Genomic DNA, 20,932 nt, shown 5'->3' with positions numbered 1-20,932 from the left:
GGAGGGGAGGGGAAGGGAGGCGGGAGACTGAAGAGAGACAGCTCAGTGGGTAAAGTGCTCGCTATGCAAGCGTGAGGACCTGCGTTGGAATCCGCAGTGCCCATGTAAAAGCCAGGCACAGCAGTGTACCCCTGTACTCTCCTTGGGGTAGAGACGGTGCACCCTTGAAATTCACTAGCCAGCTAACTAGCCATATTGGTGAGCTCCAGGCTCAGAGGGAGACTGGGTCTCAAAATACAAAGTGAGGAGGGCAGCGAGTTGGTTCAGTGAGGGAAAGTGCTTGCTACACACAAGCCTGAAAACCCAGAGTCTGAGTCCTGGAAGTCCATGATGGAAGGAGAGAACTGGCTTCTCAAAGATGACCACGCACCTCCCACGTGTATACACACCACACACAAATAATAACATCAGAGGGCTGGAGAGAAAACTCAGCAGTTAAAAATGTTTGCTTGCAAAGGACAAGCATTCAGTTTTCATGCCAAGCAGCTTATAGCCGTCTGTGTCTCTAGCTCTAGGGACCCCCAACCCTCTCTTCTGGCCTCTGCAGGCACAGGAGGGCACACAGGCACACACACATGCACACAAAAGAAATCTTTGAAAATTTAATGCTGGTGAGTTATTGATTGGAATATGACATTGTCCTCTGGCCTCAACTTGTAGGAGCACAAGGAGTACATGTATACATGTACCTGAATGCACATACCCACATGCCCCCTCCCAAAGAGAGAGGAGGAAGGGAAGAGAAGAGGAGAAGAAGGAGGAGGAGGAGGAGCACTGACAGAGCCTGGTGATCAAAGCCTGGGCTCCATGCATATGACAGTAACTATGTGGAGGAGGAGTGGGAGCACTGACAGGCTGAGGAACCAGGCCCTGGTGAACAAAGCCTGGGTTCTATGATCATGACAGTTACTAGGAGGGGGAGGAGGAGGAGGAGGAGGAGGAGGAGGACTGACAGACTGAGGAGCCAGCCCTAAAGCCTGGGCTCCATGCTCAGGACAGTAATCCTAACAGTCACTAGGTGCTAGAACGCCCACAGGGCCCAGTGTTTTGTAGACAAAGTAGTCCTTCCTCATGTGACACTGAGGAGCTATCACGGCTTCTGCAGCATGGAGATTCACACTGAGCCCTGGGTCCTGGTTAGGCTTCCAAAAGGAATGTTCTCTGTAAGCAGAGTGAGTCAAGCCTGTGCCGTCTCCCTGGTGACAAGAACACAGCAGCGATCCTTCTGCAAAGCAAATACCCAGCACGCTCTATGCTCTGTGCTCTGCTCCGTGCAGGAAGTCAATGAACCCAGTCAGACATTTCAGCTTTCATTACCTGGGTTTCTGTCAACAACAGAGAGCCCAGAGAAAACAACCACTGCTGAGCTATGTGAGGGGCCCTGACAGCCAACTGTCAAGGATATGAGACAAGACAGAGAAAAGCAGAGGAAGCGAACTGAGCGATTCACGATGTTGTGAGCCACTCTGAACAGATGGCTCATGTCCCTGAGAGACAGGAGGTGGGACTGGAGCCAGCAGGGACAGAGCCTGCTTGTGTAGTAGACGGGCTCCTATTGCCCCTTTAACAGTGCAGTGGTCAGGGCTATGTTCAGGAATGGTTTGATCCAGGTTCTTCCCTCATAACTTTCTAGGTGACTTTGGCTGTTTAAGAATGTCTCTAGCCACAGAGCCCACACCATAGTACCTGTGCCCAACGGTGTACAGATTACAGGAGATATTCACGTGGAAGATCTGATGCAGGTCCAGCACTCAGGGATGCTCTGCGTACCGAGGTTACGACCCAGCTGGGTCCTAGACACTTCCCCTTGCTGTTCCCAAATTCCCACCTTAATCTCTTTGCTAGTCCCCACATCAACTCACTGAGCTCTGGCTCCTTCTTCTGCCACATTTAATCCTGCCTTGTTGTCCAGGGTACCAGTAGAGAATCCAGTGATGGAAGGGTTGAACTTCTTCAGGATGTCTTTAGAGAGGGATGAAGCAAAGAGCACAGCTGAAAGGAACTGAGGTGGGCATGTAGTTTGGAAGCACATGTGGGTGGGAGTGTGTGTGTGGGTGCTTATCCCTCTGGGGCTGGCCGATTTCCTCCCCTGCAGACAGTGCCCTCTTTCCCCCACTGTAGGCAGAAGCCCTTAGTCTCAGTGAGGGTTATGGTGGACATTTTGGTGAGGGATACTTACTGGGAAGTGTGGTATGGGTCTCCAACTTTCCATCTCCTCCAATGCTGAGGAAGAGAAAGTAACTTTGTCAGTCAATGTTGCACTGACCTTCGGCCTCCTGGGCTGTCACAGGTAGGAGTCAGGACAGAGGGATTCTGTCCTTGAGGCATTTCTCCTTCCACCCTCAGAGCTAACCCAAGCATCACCCAGTCTCTTTGGATATCAGAGTTGGGCCATGTGGACTAGGCCTACCCCTGAGCAGGTGGTGGGGAATCCACTTGCTATACCTCTTTTGTTTGTTTGTTTGTTTTGTTTTGTTTTGTTTGAAACAGGGTTTCTTTCTGTAGCCCTGGCTGTCCTGGAACTCTGTAGACCCACTCTGTAGACCTGGCTGGCCTTGAACTCACAGAGGTCCGCCTGCCTTTGCCGCCTGAGTGCTGGGCTTAAAGGCTTATGCCACCAGTGCCTGGCTTCTTATACCTCTTTAGGGGACTATTATCTGTAGAGAGTGAGCCAAGAGCACTCTTACCTCCAAGACAGCCCCCTCCAGGGCGTGGCTAGCCTTTTATATCCACTTGGCCGAGCTCCGGTGGCTGTCTGTGGAGAGCAAAGAGAAGCTTTAAAAAGGGTTGAACTGGGTGGTGGCGCACGCCTTTAATCCCAGCACTTGGGAGGCAGAGGCAGGAGGATTTCTGAGTTTGAGGCCAGCCTGTCTACAAAGTGAGTTCCAGGACAGCCAGGGCTATACAGAGAAACCCTGTCTTGAAAAAAAAACAAAAACCAAACCAAACCAAACCAAACCAAAACCAAAACAAAACAGAAAAGGGTTCCCTGTAGCAATGTAGCTTGAGGACTTCCCGGGGCCTCTGGCCCTCGAATTGCGGCTGGCACTCAGATTAGTCTTTGTTAGGGAAGGTCCCACTCTTCTCTATGCCTACTCTCTTCTCTGCTGTCTGCGTTCCCCCCAGACTCTCGCTTGGTCCTGCTGATCTCTTCTGATGCTTCCCTAGCCCCAGTGAAGGTCCTTTAATTTGTCCATCATACCCTTGGAGACATTCACATGCCTGCAGTGGACAACACTGGCATCCCATCTGACTTCATAGGTACCACAGGCTCCCTTCCTGCCATCAAGGTTCATCTCCAGGGTCCAAAGCAAAACACTGTCCCCAGTGTGGATGCCATAATCCAGCATCCCCGTTCTGTCCCTCTGCTTCCCACTTTCTTTGTTTTTTGAGACAGGGTTTCTCTGTGTGGCCCTGGCTGTCCTGGAGCTCAGTGTGTAGACCAGACTGGCCTTGAACTCAGAGATCTGTCTGCCTCTGCTCCCAAGTGCTGGAACGAAAGGTGTGTGTCACCATCTCCTGGCGCTTTCTTGCAGAGCCTCCATGGAGGAACACAGGCCTGTCACTTCTTTCAAAGCCCAGGGCCCTGAGCTGTGCTGCTCTGTCCTTGCCCTCCCCTTCCTTCTCCCTTCCTGGAGTGTTGCTCCCACTCCCCACCCCGCCCCAGCGACCTCTAGTTTATTCTCTCCTATCTCTGACCACACCTCTCCTTGCTGTCCCCTCCAGTTCAGGGTCAAAGCCAAGCCCCTCTTCCCCAGTGGGGACGCATACTCTGCAGCCCACCTCCCCCTTTTGCTTCGTCTTTCTCATTTCTTTTCTATGAAGATTTCTTAGGCTGCCTTCTTTTATTTTTTTTTAAATAATAAAAAAGAAGCATTCTACCTTTGAAATTTACCAAAGTAACGCATGCTCACCATAACCAGTTAAACAAAGATTAAAAACAAACAAACAAACAAGCAAAAGAACAACTTAATCCTACCACAGGAGTCTTTCACCAAGGCTTTGGGGTACAACTCAGCTAGCAGGGTTCTTGCCTGGTATGCATGAAGGCCTGGGTGGGTTCTCAGTGTTGGGTTTGATAGTATATACCCATAATCCCAGCACTCCAGAGATAGAGGCACAAGGGTTGGGAGTTACAGGAAGTCTGAGGCTAGCTTGGGCGACTTGAGATCTTCTCTCAAATTAAACAATCAATATTGGGCCGAGTAGCTCATGCCTATAAACCAGCAACTTGAGAAACCAAGGCTTGCTATGAGTTTGAAGCTAGCCTGGGCTACAGAGCAAGCTGGAGCCAGTCACGACTATTTATTGAGACCCCTCAACTCACAAAACAAAATGGAAATAATCTAGTCCTGACAACCTCCTTCATCTATTACATCATCTCTTTCCCCTGCCCCCATGCACATGCCCTACCAGGGTGAAGTCATGGTTGATCTGGCCTGGAACACACCCTTCACTACTTTCCCATGTCCACAGCACAATTAAAATGCCTTCATTTCCACGTGGGGTAGTTTTGTTTCCACAGGAATGGACATGAATTGTGAAAGTACCGCATGCCACCTATTCACTCATGATTCTCCTCCCTGGAAGTGTCTTGCTGTCTTAGCCAGAGGGCTATGATGTCCCACTCTTCCTTTTAGAATTGCTGACTGAGCATGGTGCTCACAGCAGTAGCTAAACAGCAGACTAATGTAACTGTGCCAGGACCGAGTTGGGTTTCCCTCTGTCCCTAAGGAACATGTCCTTAAGCAGGGTGAGGGGTGAGGGGCGATATGTAGATAAGACCTATTACTTTTTTGGACTGGGTCGATGGTGGTGTGTTCAGGCAACATGTATAATACTGACAATGTTAGGGAGCAGTGGGGGATCAGGAGGGGGACCTTGTGCACAGGTGAAGTTCAAGTAAGGCGAAGGAAGATGGGGGGCTGGGATACACAAGTCATGCCTGGAAGGAATCCCCTTGCTGAACCTCAATGTAGCATTGGTGGTGAAGCAGAGCTGACTCTGCACTGCCAGGCTAAACTCTGTGGAGCCCACGCTGGCCCGTGGCTTAGTACTCACAGTCAGAAAGTCACCCATTGCTGCCACCACCTTGATGTCTGCTGGTCGGAGCTCATGAACTAGAAGAGACAGGCAAGAGGAGAGCTGGCGGATGTCAGCCTGATACACTGAGACTGCCCTAGCTCACAGGTCCTTCCTTGTGCTGCCTGCTTCTAGCCTCAGGCTTTACCAGTGCTGTCCCTTCTTTTCATTCAGAACACTGAGGCTCTGAATAGCAGAGGCTTGATAGCTACTGCTATCCAGTACCCTACGGGTTGGTCCAGCAGAGTTCCAGTGTGGGTCATGCAAAATAAGCAGCTAGGATCACATCCCTGGCTGTACTTGTCTCACCAATCAGGGAGGCCTGAGGAGCTGTGTCGAAACTTCAAAGAGACTAAATGGGCTTACTGGGGGGAGAGGCCTGAGCCCTCCATGAGGGAGTTCAGCAGTAAGTGCAGAGCAGCTTCTTGGGACCTCCTAGCATCTAGCTCTGCCATGCATTGGAACCAGCAAGGTCCACTCAATGCTCCAGGTACACCTACAGGTCTGGCACCCAGTGTGGGATTCAGCGTAGGAGGTGTGCTGCTTCCACTTACCTGAGGTGGGTACCTGGCTGGAAGGGCTCTTCTCTGTGCACAGGAAGTCACTGCCCCAGTTCTAAGTCAGGGGGGAGAAGATAAGGGTCATCACTCACATGCGGACAAAGTACACCTAGGAAGAATCAGCCAAGGACCTAGAGATATGCCACTGGAGCCGTTCCCAGATGGGCAGGAGTGGTTATCGGGAGGTGTGGAAAAGGAAATCGGAGAGAAGTGGGCTTCTGCTTACACACACACACACACACACACACACACACACACACACACACACACAAGCACAGCCTTTCCTTTCCTGACCTATCTATGTTTGAATGGAGCCAGCAGCCACAAAGTAGAAGAGAAAACAGTGAATTCTTACAAAAAGTAGTACTGCAAAGGACATAGATTTTACACATCTAACACAAGAGGTTCTACATGTCTAACATGAGATATTTTCTAAGTCTAACATGAGCGCTTTGGTGGGTGTTGTTATTAATGTTAAGCTGATTGACATTAATTATGATACTAGAGTCTAAACAACCATCCATTAAAATATTTTTAGAAAAATGCTGAGGTTGTGTAATTGCAAAGCTCCTGGCTGCTACACAGCTCTGCCACAGACTGTTTTCCTTGTGTCTAACCCTGAGCCATCAACTCCTGTGTACAGAAATGAACGCCTGCTACCCTGGACACTTTAGTCAACTGCCCTCGTCTCTAGTACAGAGTAGGCTTTCCAGGTGCCTGGGGAGTCAGGGTGTGGTGGGGGTAGAGGCAATGACAATCCAAGGGAGCCCTGAATAACTGACTTTGCCCAAACACGTGAATACTAGGGGTACAGCAGTGCCTGCCCACAATAGTTTGACTGATTTTCTCAGAGTGTGAGTGACTGCCTCCAAAAGGCCATCTGAAGTCACGGCTTCTTAAAGCAACCCTTCCAAGCAACCAAGGAGGAGCTGTCAATCAAAACACAGCTTTCACTTTGAAGGGTAGGGAAGTACAAACTGTCAATCAAAACACAGCTCTCATCTCAAAGGGATTAGGAGTTAATATTTCAGTCTCCACCCCACCCAACCCCCCCCCCAAAAAAAAAGAAGAAAGAAAAAAAACAGTGACAATGGCCTGGGGGTGTAGATTTAAGATGCCCCAAGTAACATGTTCAATGAAGAAGTGGTTCTGTGAGTTTTTAGAACAGAACAAAAGAAATGCATTGATGGAAATATTAGATGTCAGGTTATGGTAAAGGAGAAAATTGTCCTCTTAGGTGCTACCTGATGACACTTTTAGCTTTGGTGTTGATGGAAATTAGTGGTCCATCTGTTTAGCTGATGTGGGGTGTTTTTTAAAAAGTCTCCCCTAATAATCACAAGGATTTGGGTTGAGCCCAGAGTTGGTAAATGAATAGCTCCCAAGAAGACTAAAGATAGCAGGAGAGAATTTGGTCCTGGATCTGTAACATTCTAACTCTACATTCATGACATTCTGATCATTCAACCTTGAAGAATCTTTAACATAAGTATGGCTTCCCTGGGGGGTGGGGAGGGGAGGGGCCTTCAAACATGCTCTTAAACATTTGCTTTGTCTAATAGGTTAGTTTATTCCATGGCCCTACTCAGCAGATCACAGTGATGTCACCAAGTTGTTTAGACGTTTCATGGGAGTTAAAAAACCAGGCAGATGGGAAAGTTGCACTTGGGAAATGTAAGTCTACAAAAGATAGTTCTAGAGCCACCAGTATCATAGAACTCTCTAATAGTCAAGCATGTTCTATTGGAGTTGACACATACAGATCGGACCTGTCACAAAGGAAAGGACACTGTGCTATGAACTCAACTGGGACTTTCAAGGGTACTGCCACCTTGCTGTATGTACACCAAGTAGGTACAGAATAACACTTTGTAACGAAGATAGTGTTGATGTTGCCTATTTTAAGCAACAATCTATTAAAGCAAGCACATAACCTTTTTAAAGTTGGTCAATATCTGAAAGAAAAATCCCTGAGACTAAAGATCCAGAAGAGCAGGTCCTCCCTGCTCACTACTGCCCATCCCCTACTCAGCATGGTGGCTGCCCCTCTCAGTGTCTGATGAGGAGGTGGGAAATAAATGAATGCCAGGTTGACAAGACTCTCTCAGTCACACAGGAATTTGGTCAGTGGTTCAAGCAGAACCTGACTCCTTTGAGTTAAGGTGGGTCAGAACCCAGAGATCCTGGAGGTGACAGCTCCCAGCCACACTGCTGCAATAGTCAGAATGTCACACTTGACAGCCTCTTGGCACCTCCTCAGAGGCTATTCTCCGAGCTTCAGTTGGCTTATGAAAGGTGTGGCAGTTCCCGCCTCTAATCCCAGCATTTAGGAGGCTGAGGCAGAAGGATCATTGTGACTTAGAGCCCAGAGATCATATTTCAAAAACCAAAGACTTAAAAAGCTAGGAGCGGTGGAGGTACATACCTGCAATCCAGCACTTAGGCAATGGAGGCAAGAGAACCAGGGGTTCAAGGTTGTCCTTGGCTATGTAACAAGTTTTAGGTCTGCCAGGACCATGTGCAACCCTATCTTAAAAAGCAAGTTTCCCCCAGGCACTGATGTCTGAAATCATCTCCAGAAGGCTGCAGATAGGGAGGTCCTCCCATGGCTTCCCCGGGCCTCTCTGCCCGGACCCTAACCTCCATTCTCAGGCACTCAGCTCTGTGTGGGCTGGCCCTGAGCACCGCTTTGATCTCCTAGCTTTTCACCAGCCACACTCACAAGCCCCGACTTCAGCCACTCTCACCTTCCTCCTCGTCCTCAATTATTGTCTGCTGCCAGCCTCTGTGCTCTCTCTGGCCCTCCATGCAGCTGCCATCTTTTTGACCTGCATGTGTCCGTTCAAATCTCCCCATCTCAGACAGGCTCAGCAATTATGTTTCATCAGAACCAGCCACACTTCCCTTGGCTCATCATTTTCTGTCTGTTGTCTCCATCCTCTGAGCAACTGCTGTCCCTATCCTAAAGGATCGTTTTAGCTATGTCCTAGATGCCTCAACTCAGCAGATGGGACTCTGTAAAAGCTAAATCCCATCTGTTTGGTCTACTCTGACTCCCTGAAATAGTGTGTGACACATATTAGATGCTTACTAAATAGTTGTGGACTCTTATTGGACCCTAACTACCCAGGTCAGGACCACATCAATGTTTCTCTGAATCCCCACCAGCTTTCAGCGTGGATGTTAAATGTTTTGTTTTCTGTCCTGTTGGGCTAGACCTAGGTCCTTCAAGGTGTAGTGTGGTCCAGGATCTGGCAAGCTATCTTTGGAGTGTCAAGCCTTAAAGCCACAGGGCTCTGAAAGCTCAGAATGGGATCGATTGATCCCAGTAAGAGTGGGGGTTGGTATGGATATTCGTCAGCTTCCTGTCATGCCCCACCCCTGGCACAGAGCTTCCTTCCCACTGAGTTTAGGGTTCCACCTTCAGGAAGTTGATGGCACTTCATGCCCCCTGCCCCACCCTCAACACTAATACCTACCTCTCCTTATCCCTGCTATCTTGATCTTGTAAGGCTAAGCTGTTTAATTGAAAACAATGTCTCTGAGGACAGCAAAGGTCAGTGCACACTGATCTCAGTGAGAGGAAGCTCTGCTTGGCCACTGACATCAGGTGGGCAACTTGAGAACAAGTCAGGACTATTCTGGGGCCTTAGTTCCAGATTGTTTCGCTTTGTTTTTGTGTTTTTGTACATTCCAATTCCCAGTATGTAAGATGGGTATACTTGTGCTTAAACTAACAGTGAAATCTGCACCACACCCCAAGTCCCTGGCAGGTGGGACTGACTTGTGTCTAAGAGACACAGACATGAGTCAGAGGTTACCTCAATGGCTGGCTTGGTAGGATACTTGTAGTTACTGTTTCGGAAGGTTCTCAGGAAGGGCTGATCCTAGGAGGAAAGAGAAATCCCAGTGAGGTTATCTAACAGCACGCAGGCTGTAGATGAGTTCACTACCCTGCCATCCAGGTTTATTTAACAAGGATCTGCACTGAAGTAGAAAGAGCTGAATAGACAGAATTTCAGTCCTTCCCAGAAGGGTTTTTGTAAATGCTTGTTAACCAGGGAGGCACAAATAGAAGGCTTAGAGAATTAGAGAAAGTTCTTCACATCCTGTGGTCTGGGCTCCATGGGCTCTTGTAAACTGTAGCGATCACACATCTCTACGGTCCTCTGGCTTATGTATTTTCTTCACTTTTTTTTTTCTGGCAAAAGAGTCACAGTCCAGCACCTTTTTTCCTGAAGAAGGGTTATCAATGTATTTTATTATCTGTCATCTCTCTGTCTTCTTTGTGCTGAGCATTACCCCTTTAGGTTGGCTTCCTGTTTTCAGTCATTTCTTTTTCTCCCTGACAAACCTGCTCTTCAGGCCTCCACACCTATCTGCTGTACAATCAGTGCTGATACAAGCCCTGTCAACATTCCCAGTCCACCCAGTTGCAGGTGATGGGTTAATCAAAGATGGGAGGAGGAAGCTGCAAAGGAGAACCAGGGGGGAAAAAAACCAACCGAGGAGGAAATCCAACATGGAATTGAAGCAAGACCAACTTAAGGTCTGGACTAGCAAATACTGGTAGACCCAGGGCAGGGAGGCACTCAGGGAACATGCTTGTAGAGTAGAAAGACCAGGACTGGAAAGAATGGAAACCAGACAGGAAGGGAGTAGGGACATGAGAGAGGACAGCCGGACTGTAGGGAAAGATATCTTTAGAGATCAATTCCAGGTGTTGTAAACTTAAGTTTCCTCAGTAAACTGGGCTGAAAGAGGTTTTATTTTGGCTTAGGGAGGGGTGGGAGAAGAGGAATTAGGAAAAAGAGAGGGGGAGACAGAAGGAGAAGGAGGAAGAAGAGGAGGAAGAAGGTAAGGGAGAGGAGGAGGAGGAGGGAGAGGAGGAGAGAGGGTTAAAATGGTGAGGCCCATTTCCCCTTTTCTTCTGAGTGGCAGTATTCCCATCTGAAAAAGAGGCCAGCCACACTCAGGTGGTGTTACCAGTGCAAGACAGAGAAGCTTGTAGCGGCACACAGCATACTTATTTAGGCTGTCAGTGTCAGCATCATTATTTATTTATCAGTGCCATCAGCATCCCCCCAGGAGAGCAGCCAGGTGCCTTGTACAAAAGACAAACCTATACGGGTCTGCTACCTGTGCCCAGAGCAGTGCTGAGGGGAGAGCAGCAGATCTGTGCCCTAGGCATAAGGGAGAAGGACATGAGATACTCCTAAGCAATGAAGAACTGAAGACCTGGGAATGTGGAATTTGCTGAGAGGCTGATGCAAGACTTGGGGACATACATCCCTCGGAACAAGACTGGGCGTGGGTGCTAATTATGACTCTCCCTCCACAAAGAAGCCCTGGCTAGAGCTGGTTGGTACTAGTGTGGCCAGCACAAGACAGAGCAGAAGCCAGACAATTTTCACCTTTCTGGAAGAGCTTGGAGTCACACAAATATTTATCTGACATAAGATCCATTAGTTAGGGGAAGAGGAGAGGGTGCCTGAAGAGGTCAGAGGACTGAGAAACCTTGGAATTCTGCCTTTGTTGGCTCTTGGTTGCTTGGTGCACGTGAGTCAGACAGGTTTAAAGGCCTGGGATGGAGCTGACTTCATGAGAGATTCCTAGTTGCAAGCCTGAGCAGGTAGAAGGGACACTGCCTGGCTTCTGTGGGCTGCCACGGAGGCAGAGTCCAGGGCGAGAGCCAGCAGTTGAGTCAGCGACTGGCTGGTGAGCCAGGCTGCCTCATGGCTAGATGGGAGGTTCTGAGAGAAGGAAGGGGTCTTTTTTCCTGAGCTCTGGAGACATTTAATCCGCCCCAACCCACTGCTCCTCTTTTGGTAGGAGTGGTAATCTTATACCATATGTAGCTTCCAAGGGGGAAATGTGTTTTAAGGGTTTGGAAATTTAGGGTTGGTGTCTGGGAAAAGGGGGAAAAAGTGTGTGTGTGTGGGGGGGGGGGGGAGTGAGAGACAAGGAAGCTAGTGCTATGTGGTTCAAGGTGCTGGTGGGGGTGGGGTGGGATGACTCTAGAAATAGATCAACCTCAGTGAGATGATGCACACCTGTGGAGAGGAGACAATACGACTGAGACAGGAGAGTCTAAGAGGAGCCTTGCTTCTAGGGTTAGACATAGGGATGCCATTGGAAGGTGGGAAGAGTGGAAATCAGAAAAAAAAAAAAGGTGCTTAAGGCTTCTCAAATCCAGGGAGGAACAGATTCCAAGGAAGAAGTTAACTGAGACAAAGGTCGAGAAGGAGAAAAGCTGAAAGAGGACAGAGCTCATTTTCCAGTTGTCTCTGGAGTTAGGGAAGCAAGGGGCCAGAAAGACAGTTAATGTAGGGAGGGGGAAGAGTCCACAGAGCCAATGGAGGCTCAGCTATAAGTAATTCACCCAACCTGCAAACACATCCTAAAACCATGGTGTATTGTCAAGTCCCCCTACCTGGCACAGCAGAACGTGTTAACAGTGAGGCTGGGGATCAGGGAGGGGAGGGGGACTGGAAGTACTCACTTCCAGCTTGCTGCCTGCCCCGCCCCCACCCCATCGGTCTTGTTGCTTCTATGTTTAGACACAGCCTGGATGAAAATATGCACTGCCTGGCCCCCGCCAGCTCGTGCTGAGATACGGTGGACTTTTGTACAGCTCTGAGGCACATACATGGCAGATGGCACCTGAGACACTGTGCAGTGAAGCTAGTCTGGCCAACAGATGGACCCTTTTGGAATGGGCTCCAAGGTTGCTTAGCAACAACTTCTTCTGGGCTGGGCTTTTTACAGGCTCTAAGAGGCAGGATCTCTTTCCTCACCTTAACAATAGTTAGGTCAGGCTTTGTCCAGAATGGAGGCGATAAGCTTGAGCTTTTAGGTAGGGCATCAGCCCTTTGTGGGGATCCTTGCCTAAACTGGGACAGAGAGGAGCCTAATTTGCCTTGGGGGTCACAATGAAGGGACTCTCCCTGACCTGGGGCTGGGTTCCCAATTTGGCAAACAATATATTTGTTGGGAGGGAGAGCTCATGATGGCTAAGAGTTGACACACTGGAGGGGACTCTTATGGTTAATACTCACGGTGGCTATACTGATTATTAAAGTACTAAAGTACTAAATTATAGGCTTGGAGATGGCTCAGTTGGTAAAGTGTTTGCCATTCAAGTATGAGGACCTGAATTTGGACCCCCAGAGCCCATACGAGAAGTCAGATGAGGAAGTGTGAGCCTGTAGTCCTAGAGCTGAGGAAGTGGAAAAGGAAGGATTCATGGGACTCACTAGTCACCGGTCTAGGCAAATGGGTGCGCTCCAGGGTCATTAGGACAGCTTGTCTTAAAAACTAAAGTAAGGACCAGTTGAAAACATCCAACATCAACCTCTAGCCTTCGTGTGTTCATGCACGCATACCCATACAAACAAGGGTGCACAGATATGGGAAATGAAATTATTATGGTATGATGGTTGCTTTAAGTCCTCAAATGCTCCTCACTGCCTAAGTTCTCCAGGCCCCTCCCACAACACCGCTGGGTAGCCTCAGCAAGTGGCAGTGAATATATGTTCACACATGGCATAGAGGGGCCTCACCCAAGCCCCTTTACCCAGCATCTGATCAACTGTTGGCACTCGAGGCACCCATGCACACTGATAATCACATGACTCGACTCTCTTTGCTTTGGAGCACCAGATCCAGCCACTGGACCCTCTGCTCCCTTAGCTCTTATCCCAAAGACAGCTGACAGGGGGTATGGAGCAGGATAGGGGCTCCCCTTTTCTTGGGATCCCCAGCAGATATCCCAAGGGAGCTACAAGCCTGGGCTGAGGCTCTGCCTGCTAAGGAGGGTGGGAAAGGCTAGCTATCTGAGCCAGGCTGGAAACCCAGCCTCCCAGATTAGGTCAGGCACTCTGCTTTTATGGCCACTAAGGGCTCTCTAGCCTTGGCCTTATTAGGTTAAAAAGCCGTAAGCCAAAACCAGAAACAGGAGCTGAAGGCAATGGGAACATGAACCTGCCTCCACTCCAGGCCTGAAGTCACGTTTAACATATTCCTCCTTAAAAGGAGGCCTGAGCTATCCCTTATGCCAATTCAGGCTGGTCCTTTTGAGCCCTCCCTGAGAGCGCTTGGGCGCTCTCCCTTTGTGGCTTCTGTTGTTGGTCCTTTTCATGGGGAAAGCATTCAGTCCAGTTTCTAGGCTCTAGTCGCTCTCTTGGCCCACCCACCCACATTCCCATCTGCTCTTCTCTTTCTTGCACTCCTGGCTTCTGCTGCCCAGGCTCCTTTCTCTGTATGGACCACCCTTATCATCCATCTCAAGGACGCATTTCCCTCTCCCCCACTTCCAAGTCCATCTCTCAGCCTAGAGGCTGAGCAAGCCCCATTGAAGGAGGAGGAGGAGAAGGGGGGAGAGGGGAAGGGGAGGGAGAGAGGGACGAAGAGGAAGGAAAAAGGAGGATAGACAAAGTAGTCCTTCTCTTATTACCTTGGTGGGGCAGGCCAAAGATATGTGTCCTTTTGGGTCCAAAGTATCAGTTTTCTTTCCCAGGGGTTCAAGCTGATCAGGGAAGAAAAGAAAAACACACCAAGTTTGTTTGTTTCTGTTGAACACTCCCTGGCAGCCTCCTGCAGTAGGAAGGCTCAGAACTTCATTTTGGCAGATGTTGGCAGTAGGGCAAGTCAGTTAGTGTTTCTGGAAATTCAAAACATTTCTGAGGGGTTGTGCAGGGGCCAAAAGATCTCGTGGTTTCAACTGCCTAGCATAAGTAATGGTGTACAGAAAAGGTTGAACGAGGGGTGTCTGCTGGTGTGTTTGTGGGGGCGAGTGTGTGTGTGTGTGTGGGGTATGTGGTGTGTATGTGTATTCATTTGTGGTGTGCATGCATATTATGACTTTTGTGTAGGTAGCATACCTCGTCATAGATGAGAAGAAGCACAGAGGACAACAGGCAGTGTAACCTGGTCAAACTAATCTCCAGGATCACCTGTGGCCGTGCTGTAAGACTTGCACAGATGTGCCAGCTGCTGACCCTCCAGGTCTATCCCAGTTTGTAGGGCTGGTACTTTGTACTAGGTTACCAGGAACAGTCCTATATCTTACCATATTGGCCCAGAGGGCTCTCGCGAGCTGAGTGTGGAACTTCTGGTTTAGGTGGATGCAGTCTGGGGCAAAGAAGGATGTATCTGGTTTCCCGTTCTGAAAGAGAGAAAACATACTTCCTCAAAGGCCCGTGAGGTTAGAGGGAGCTGTGGACTATGTGATCCTTGAGGCTGATCACAAGATACTGTCCTCTTGTGGAAACCCCTGAGGAACATGAGGGTATTCCCACAGATTAAATAGCTTTGGGTGACCTCAAGCCTGCACCTGACCTCCATATTCTCCATAATTCTAATAGTGCTCTATGTTTGGGTACATCTGTATAATGCCTAACTCATGCTGTAGTGAAGAAGCACATTTCTCATTTCCCGGGGGAGTCTTGGGTAGCATATTGGTTAATATTGACATCAACCCAACAGGATCTAGAATCCCCAGAGACACATCTCCCAGCATATTGGTGAGGGATTTTCTAGGTTAGGTGAACTGGGACAGGAGGACTAACACTGAATGGATGGGGGGTACTGGACTTTGCAGAGAGAGAGAAAGCTCTCTGAGCACCTACATTCCTGATTCTCTGCTTCCTGATACAATGTGACCAGCTACCTCATGCTCCTGCCCATGGCTTCCCTGCCAGGATACATTGTATCTTCTTAAACTAAAATATAAGCCAAAACAAACCAACCTACCTACCTACCTTCCTTCCTTCCTTCCTTCCTTCCTTCCTTCCTTCCTTCCTTCCTTCCTTCCTTCCTTCCTTCCTCCCTCCCTCCCTCCCTCCCTCCCTCCCTCCCTCCCTCCCTCCCTTCCTTCCTTCCTTCCTTCCAAGTTGCTGTGCTAGGTATTTTGTTACTATCATGAGAATACTAAGTAGCAAAGGGAGGTAGTGTCGGGGTGGGGCTTCCTTCTTCATCTTCAGCCTCCTTTGGTAGAGAGGTTTAAAGTGGGCACCAAGCAGGCCTGGCCAGAGCTGGCATCAGGATAGCTGGGCACCCGACTCCAGCTCTTCTCTGCAGCTGGACACAGCTCTCCATCCAGTTTCCCTGAAGCTGGATAAGGCTTTGGGCAAGAGGCATTACCTGCTCTGCCCACAGAGCTCTTCTGCACTGAGAGGAAGTGCCAAGGAGCATGGCCAGTAGGTGGAAACACAGCACGGGAACTCTCCTTTCTAACCACAGGGCCACGTGAGAGAGAGACCATGTGTGGCCTCAAGTCACTGATGTAGAGTTGGATACTTGGGAGTTCTGCCTGTCTTCTATGTTCTATCTGATTTTAGGAAGGATATATCACATCTCTGCCCTTTTGTTCTGTGAGGCTTACAGTATCCTCAAAGACAGTCGTGGCAATCTTATCTGTGGGAAGCATAATGTCTGGGCTCAGATGTTGCATGTGCCTGCTAGCATAGCATCTGTAGATCTCCCTGTGGCCTTCCTGCCTTATTCTCATGCTGTGGAGGCACATGCATTCCTGCCTTGGTTGTTCTCTTGCAAAGATGCCCATAGCAGTTCTTCCTCCAGAGCTCAAGATTGTGGGTAGGGGAGTATACCTCTAGGACAGGGAGCTTGGTGTTGAGGAGAAAGGGCTGCAGTACCACAGAGAAGTCCTCTCGAGTGTCGTAGCGGCCTGACTCAACCAGTTGGAGCATGCTACTCTGGGAACACACACACAAACAGCAGCCTTTAACACAGGGTAGGGTACATGGACTCTCTGTCCCCATCCTATTGGACAGAGAAGCTGACTCAGCTGTTCATATGATGTAAATGTTTTTTGATAGTAAATCCCATTCAAGAAAGTTTGGAAATGGGTTGTTTGTTTGTTTTTGTTTTAAACTTGCCATCTCCAAGGCTGGGTAGACAGTCCCACAAAGAACAAGAAACAGAGAAGATACTCCAGAGATCATCAGCCTCCTAGCCTATAATCTCTTTTTTGTGGCCTGTCTGTGGGGACTGGTATGAGAGTTGGAGCCAGAGATATGGGGAGAAGCTGGCTTCCAGTGTGATTTCATAGGGCCTCCCAGGCCTACTGGCTATCAATAAGAGCTGTCCTGCCACCCCCTCCTGCAACACCAGTGTCTGAGCCACACCAGTTTTGCCACCTTGGATGCCACTGGGGCATTTACAACCAGGGAAACTGAGACCCTCAGCCAGGTTGGAGCAGAGAGAGCCCAGGATTTCCTTCATGCCTCCCCTGTGTAGCAGGGGCTTTGGGCTAAAGTATAAAGAACACAGGTGGAGGCCTCTGCCTTACCTGGTAGGATTTGGTGAAGGCCTCCAACCTTGCCAGCTCATAGGAATCCTTCCTCGGGGTCAGAACACAGTTGCACAGGACACTGTATAAAGAAAGGGAGGCAAGAAGATCCAATAGCTGATGCCCCATTCAGGGACCGCTTCTGGCTACCCAGAGCTGGGAGGGATAGCAGGGTTCATTCAAGCCCTGATTTGGCAGCACAAGTGCCTGGAGGTTTTGAGATACTTTTCCTAAGTACTAGAGAAAGAGATGAGAGAGGAGTCTGAAGTTTGAGTGAACTCACTTTAATAAGTACCAAAATTGGGATTTCAGAGGCTAGGCCAGACACATATTCTGTTGAGTAAATGAATTCAGGCAATGAGAATACGATGCTTAATTAAAAAACAAAACAGCCATACATCTTCTTCCTGACAAGGTGCCTGGCTCAGGTGTTCTGTCTCTTGTTCTCTGTTGCAGTCTAACCACACACAAAGACTATTCTGCATTGCCCTTTTCAGTTTGGGCTACTCAGTCTCTCCAACAGTAGCCCCGGTGGTCTTGCTAGCATAGAAATTCCTGCCTGGCATTTAGGATATGGTAAGGGATCAGATCAGTCTTGACCTCCCATGGGCAGAGGCTCCAGAGAGGCACTGCTAAATGCAAAGGTCAGACCGGAGCTTGGGATAGCTCTTGGGTAGGAGGAATGGTGCCTGCCTACCTGGACTGATTCACTGGGCACTTGTCTGGGTTCTTCAGGAATACTTCCCGAATGATACTGGGGTTAATGAAGTCCACAAGGTTGACCAGGGCTCTGGGTACCTAAAGAGAAGGCTGCAGATGAGACAAGGTCTCCCAGGGTTTGGATAGAGTCTCCTTTTAGACTTCCAGCTCAGCTCATCCCTTAAGTTCAAGAGACAGGTCCATCCACACGGGACTACTTCATGGGGTTGTGAGCCCATGCATGATGCTAGTACAGAAATGGGTGGGGAGTGCCCTGCCCAGCTTCAGTAGAGATAGTGCCTCTGAAATGACAATAAATGCTAAGTGCATAGCTCTGTTCAGCCACCATTTAGTGAACCAAAATATAACGTGATAGGCAACTTATTTGCTAGGTCATTGGCTCCTGACCAACTTTTGCCAGCTTGACATGGGTCAACTTCTTCTGAGTAGACATGGGGACTCAGATAGCCAGCAGAGCATCTGGTGGTCAGAATGCTACTTCCAGGGCATGGCGGGGGCAGCTTGTTATTGCCACAAGGTAGCAGTGGGGTAGAAGATATAAGGCTAGGTATAGAAGCTCATTCAAAATACTCTCTGTGGTTCAAAATGCAATGCCAAGCCTGGGTACTGGCTAGCTGCTAACCAACAGTTGTCCTGGAGAGAGACAGAAGTACGCAGTACCTTTCTTTCTTCATACCATAGATCTCTGGGGATATATTCCAAGTAGAATGCAGTGCAGCCTTTGGACAGGCACAGAGCCCATGCCCTTGGCTGGCTCCACCCTTCCCCTCCCCTCCCACCTGCACGTCCATTATATTGGAGCTGAAACCAAGTTACAGAAGCCCTCACCCACCTCCTTATGTAGAATGTCCAAGGCATTTTGGAGATGGTCAAAAAAATTGGCTGCAGAGTAATGATTCTGGAAAGAGAAATGGGAGGAGAGGAAGGAGTTGTTGGTTCCAGTGCAAAAGGCAGAAGAGGCACTTGTGGGCTTCCCTTCTGGGTCCAGCCCCAAGGACTTGTTTCCCTCCCCCCATCATCTGTGAGTCTATCAGCATGCTAGAATCTAAGCTGAATGCCTGACCACTCACTGTTGTCAGGGATAGGCCAACTAGAAGACTGGAACCATTAACCAGAGTGAAAGATGGAGACATTCTTCAAAATGCTTGGGGTCAACAGTTTCTTCTCTTTCATATGTTGTAAGAAAGAGAAGCAGCACCATATATGTCTACCTAGTCCTTCATGCTTGAGACGGACATGCATGCGGTGCCAGATACCACAAGGCCAACAGTATGGAGTGTGCATACATAAATGTGTGCATGAGTTATGTGTACCGTATACAATGTAGCTGGGTACGAATGCCCCCTTGAGTGAGTTGTGAGGATCTTTCTTCGAGAAGATCTCCAAAGCCTAAGGATCAAAGTCAGGGTCAGCCCTAGACCCTATCTCATTACCGAATCCGTGCAGAAGTCACACAAGTCACTGGCGCCGATCATCACCGTGATGACCTTCCAGTCTCGGTTGAAGTTCACTCTCTGCATGAAGAGGGAGGAAAGGGCTCATTGTTTCTGACAAACTATCACAGCTCTAGGAAATCCAGTCAGCCCCATGTGACTTCCTCATCCACTTGAAATAATACAGCAAGAACCTCAAAGTTGATGACATTTTAGAGACTTATTTATAGACCAGGATCTTAGCAACAGGAGGGACCTTTAAGGTCATTGCGCCTGGCATTCACTTTCTCCCCATTGATGTAATATCCTCTAGAAGGCCTCAGGCAGGATCTTCCCCATCTCTGCTTGAATGCCTCTAACTATGGGGCACCTGCTGATTTTCACAGCATTTGGGAAAACCTTAGTGGGCTAGACAACTACTGTTTATCAGTAGTGATCAAATGGACTCACGTTGTCACTCTTCATCTTCTGAACCAGAGTCCGGACTTGGCTTGTAAGGTTCCTGAGAAGAGAAAGTCAGTGCTTCCGTTGACAGAGTGTACATTTGACATCTTACCCCAGGGGTCTACACACTACAGGCTTCTGCGACACTACATGAGCTGCAGAGACCCCCCCCCCAAGGCTCACAGGCCACAGGGGCTACTGTTGGAGAGACTGAATGGACCAAACTGAAAAGGTTAATGCAGAGTGCTCGTTATGTGTGGCTACCCACGATGGCAAGCAAGAGGCAGAACCCCCGAACCAGCCTCCTTGTCAGGAGGAGGAGAATTGTCAGGAATAGAAAGGATGAAATACAGCTCAATACATTTTAATACATATCTAGAAATACTGCAGCAAATGGCCTTGTGAACAGCAAGCTGGGAGATTGTCCTAAAGTCATCAAAGCCACTCCTGGTCTCATTTTGTGCTCATGATATTCTTAAGGTCCCACACTGAGAATCCATTTGCCTTTGATGTTCCATTCTTTTTGCTTGCTTGCTTGTTTGTTTGTTTGTTTTTTGAGACAGGGTTTCTCTGTATAGCCCTGGCTGTCCTGGAACTCATTTTTGTAGACCAGGCTGGCCTTGAACTCAGAAATCTGCCTGCTTCTGCCTCCCAAGTGCTGGGATTAAAGGCGTACCACCGCCCAGCTGATGTTCCATTCTTAAGCAGGTTTTCAGTATATAACCTAGGCTGGCTCAAGTCCTCCACTGATTGGATTACAGGTGAGCACCACTACAGCTTGCTCACTTGTCTGTCTTGAGTAGCTGGGAAAGAACATGTAATTGGATGTATGAAGGTTTAGAATGTTTCCTTTGCTTCCTAACTGCCTAGAAGCTGACAGTTTGATGCTCAGGTACAGTAACCATGGAAACATTCACGTTGACACAATCCCTTCTTTGTCACCATGGCTGTGATTCTTCACATGTGCCTGTATCATGTACCCACATATGTGCACACATATATGACTATTATGTGTCACATGTGTAACTTGTTCTGTGAGCCACTTTCAGAAAAGTAGAGAGGAAACGCATGACCCACACATGTTATATAAACCCACACATGGGTTTATAATTCATGGCTCTCAGCACAAGTCTGAGTGACAGAGCCATAGCATTGTGGTCTCCTTGGATAGGCTAGTGGGACAGTGCATTACAAGCCATTATAGAGCCCAGCAAACAGGTGTTGGGGGCACGTCCACCAACTAGAGGTGTAAGGGCAAGAACTGAGGAGCAGGAACCCCAGGCTTCCAGGACCTCTAGGAGAAGAATTAGTGTTGCCTTGAGAGACCATCTCAGGAGGCTAGGCAGTTCTGCCTCAGCACCCCCTGGAAACCTCCCGTCTGT

General features: G+C 48.8%; 1 protein-coding gene and 1 long non-coding RNA gene across 6 annotated transcripts in view; one reads left to right on the top strand and one right to left on the bottom strand.

Moving 5' to 3' along the window:
* Window positions 1–20,932, bottom strand: part of Plb1 (phospholipase B1) — a 131,666-nt gene that overhangs the window by 16,758 nt on the left and 93,976 nt on the right. For 3 of the 5 annotated variants that reach the window (XM_006504047.2, XM_006504048.2, NM_001081407.1), the window contains 14 exons: window positions 19,557–19,608; window positions 19,107–19,187; window positions 18,506–18,571; window positions 17,651–17,751; window positions 16,954–17,035; window positions 16,253–16,357; window positions 14,713–14,808; window positions 14,098–14,169; window positions 9,464–9,529; window positions 5,637–5,697; window positions 5,062–5,120; window positions 2,688–2,755; window positions 2,180–2,223; window positions 1,863–1,962 (listed from right to left, as the gene is read on the bottom strand). In XM_006504047.2, the coding sequence (XP_006504110.1) occupies window positions 1,863–1,962; window positions 2,180–2,223; window positions 2,688–2,755; window positions 5,062–5,120; window positions 5,637–5,697; window positions 9,464–9,529; window positions 14,098–14,169; window positions 14,713–14,808; window positions 16,253–16,357; window positions 16,954–17,035; window positions 17,651–17,751; window positions 18,506–18,571; window positions 19,107–19,187; window positions 19,557–19,608 (1,053 nt within the window). Of the gene's footprint in view, window positions 1–1,862; window positions 1,963–2,179; window positions 2,224–2,687; window positions 2,756–5,061; window positions 5,121–5,636; window positions 5,698–8,389; window positions 8,573–9,463; window positions 9,530–14,097; window positions 14,170–14,712; window positions 14,809–16,252; window positions 16,358–16,953; window positions 17,036–17,312; window positions 17,752–18,505; window positions 18,572–19,106; window positions 19,188–19,556; window positions 19,609–20,932 lie in introns of those variants that run through there. The other 2 variants (XM_006504049.4, NM_030072.1) reach the window with 2 other exon arrangements.
* The window catches only part of Gm36840, a 37,128-nt gene that overhangs the window by 7,231 nt on the left and 8,965 nt on the right, over window positions 1–20,932 (top strand). The gene's annotated exons all lie outside the window — the stretch shown is intronic.

Source organism: Mus musculus, chromosome 5 (assembly GCF_000001635.26).
Source record: "Mus musculus strain C57BL/6J chromosome 5, GRCm38.p6 C57BL/6J".
Lineage (NCBI taxonomy): Eukaryota > Metazoa > Chordata > Mammalia > Rodentia > Muridae > Mus > Mus musculus.
This window is presented reverse-complemented; position numbering and strand designations above follow the sequence as displayed.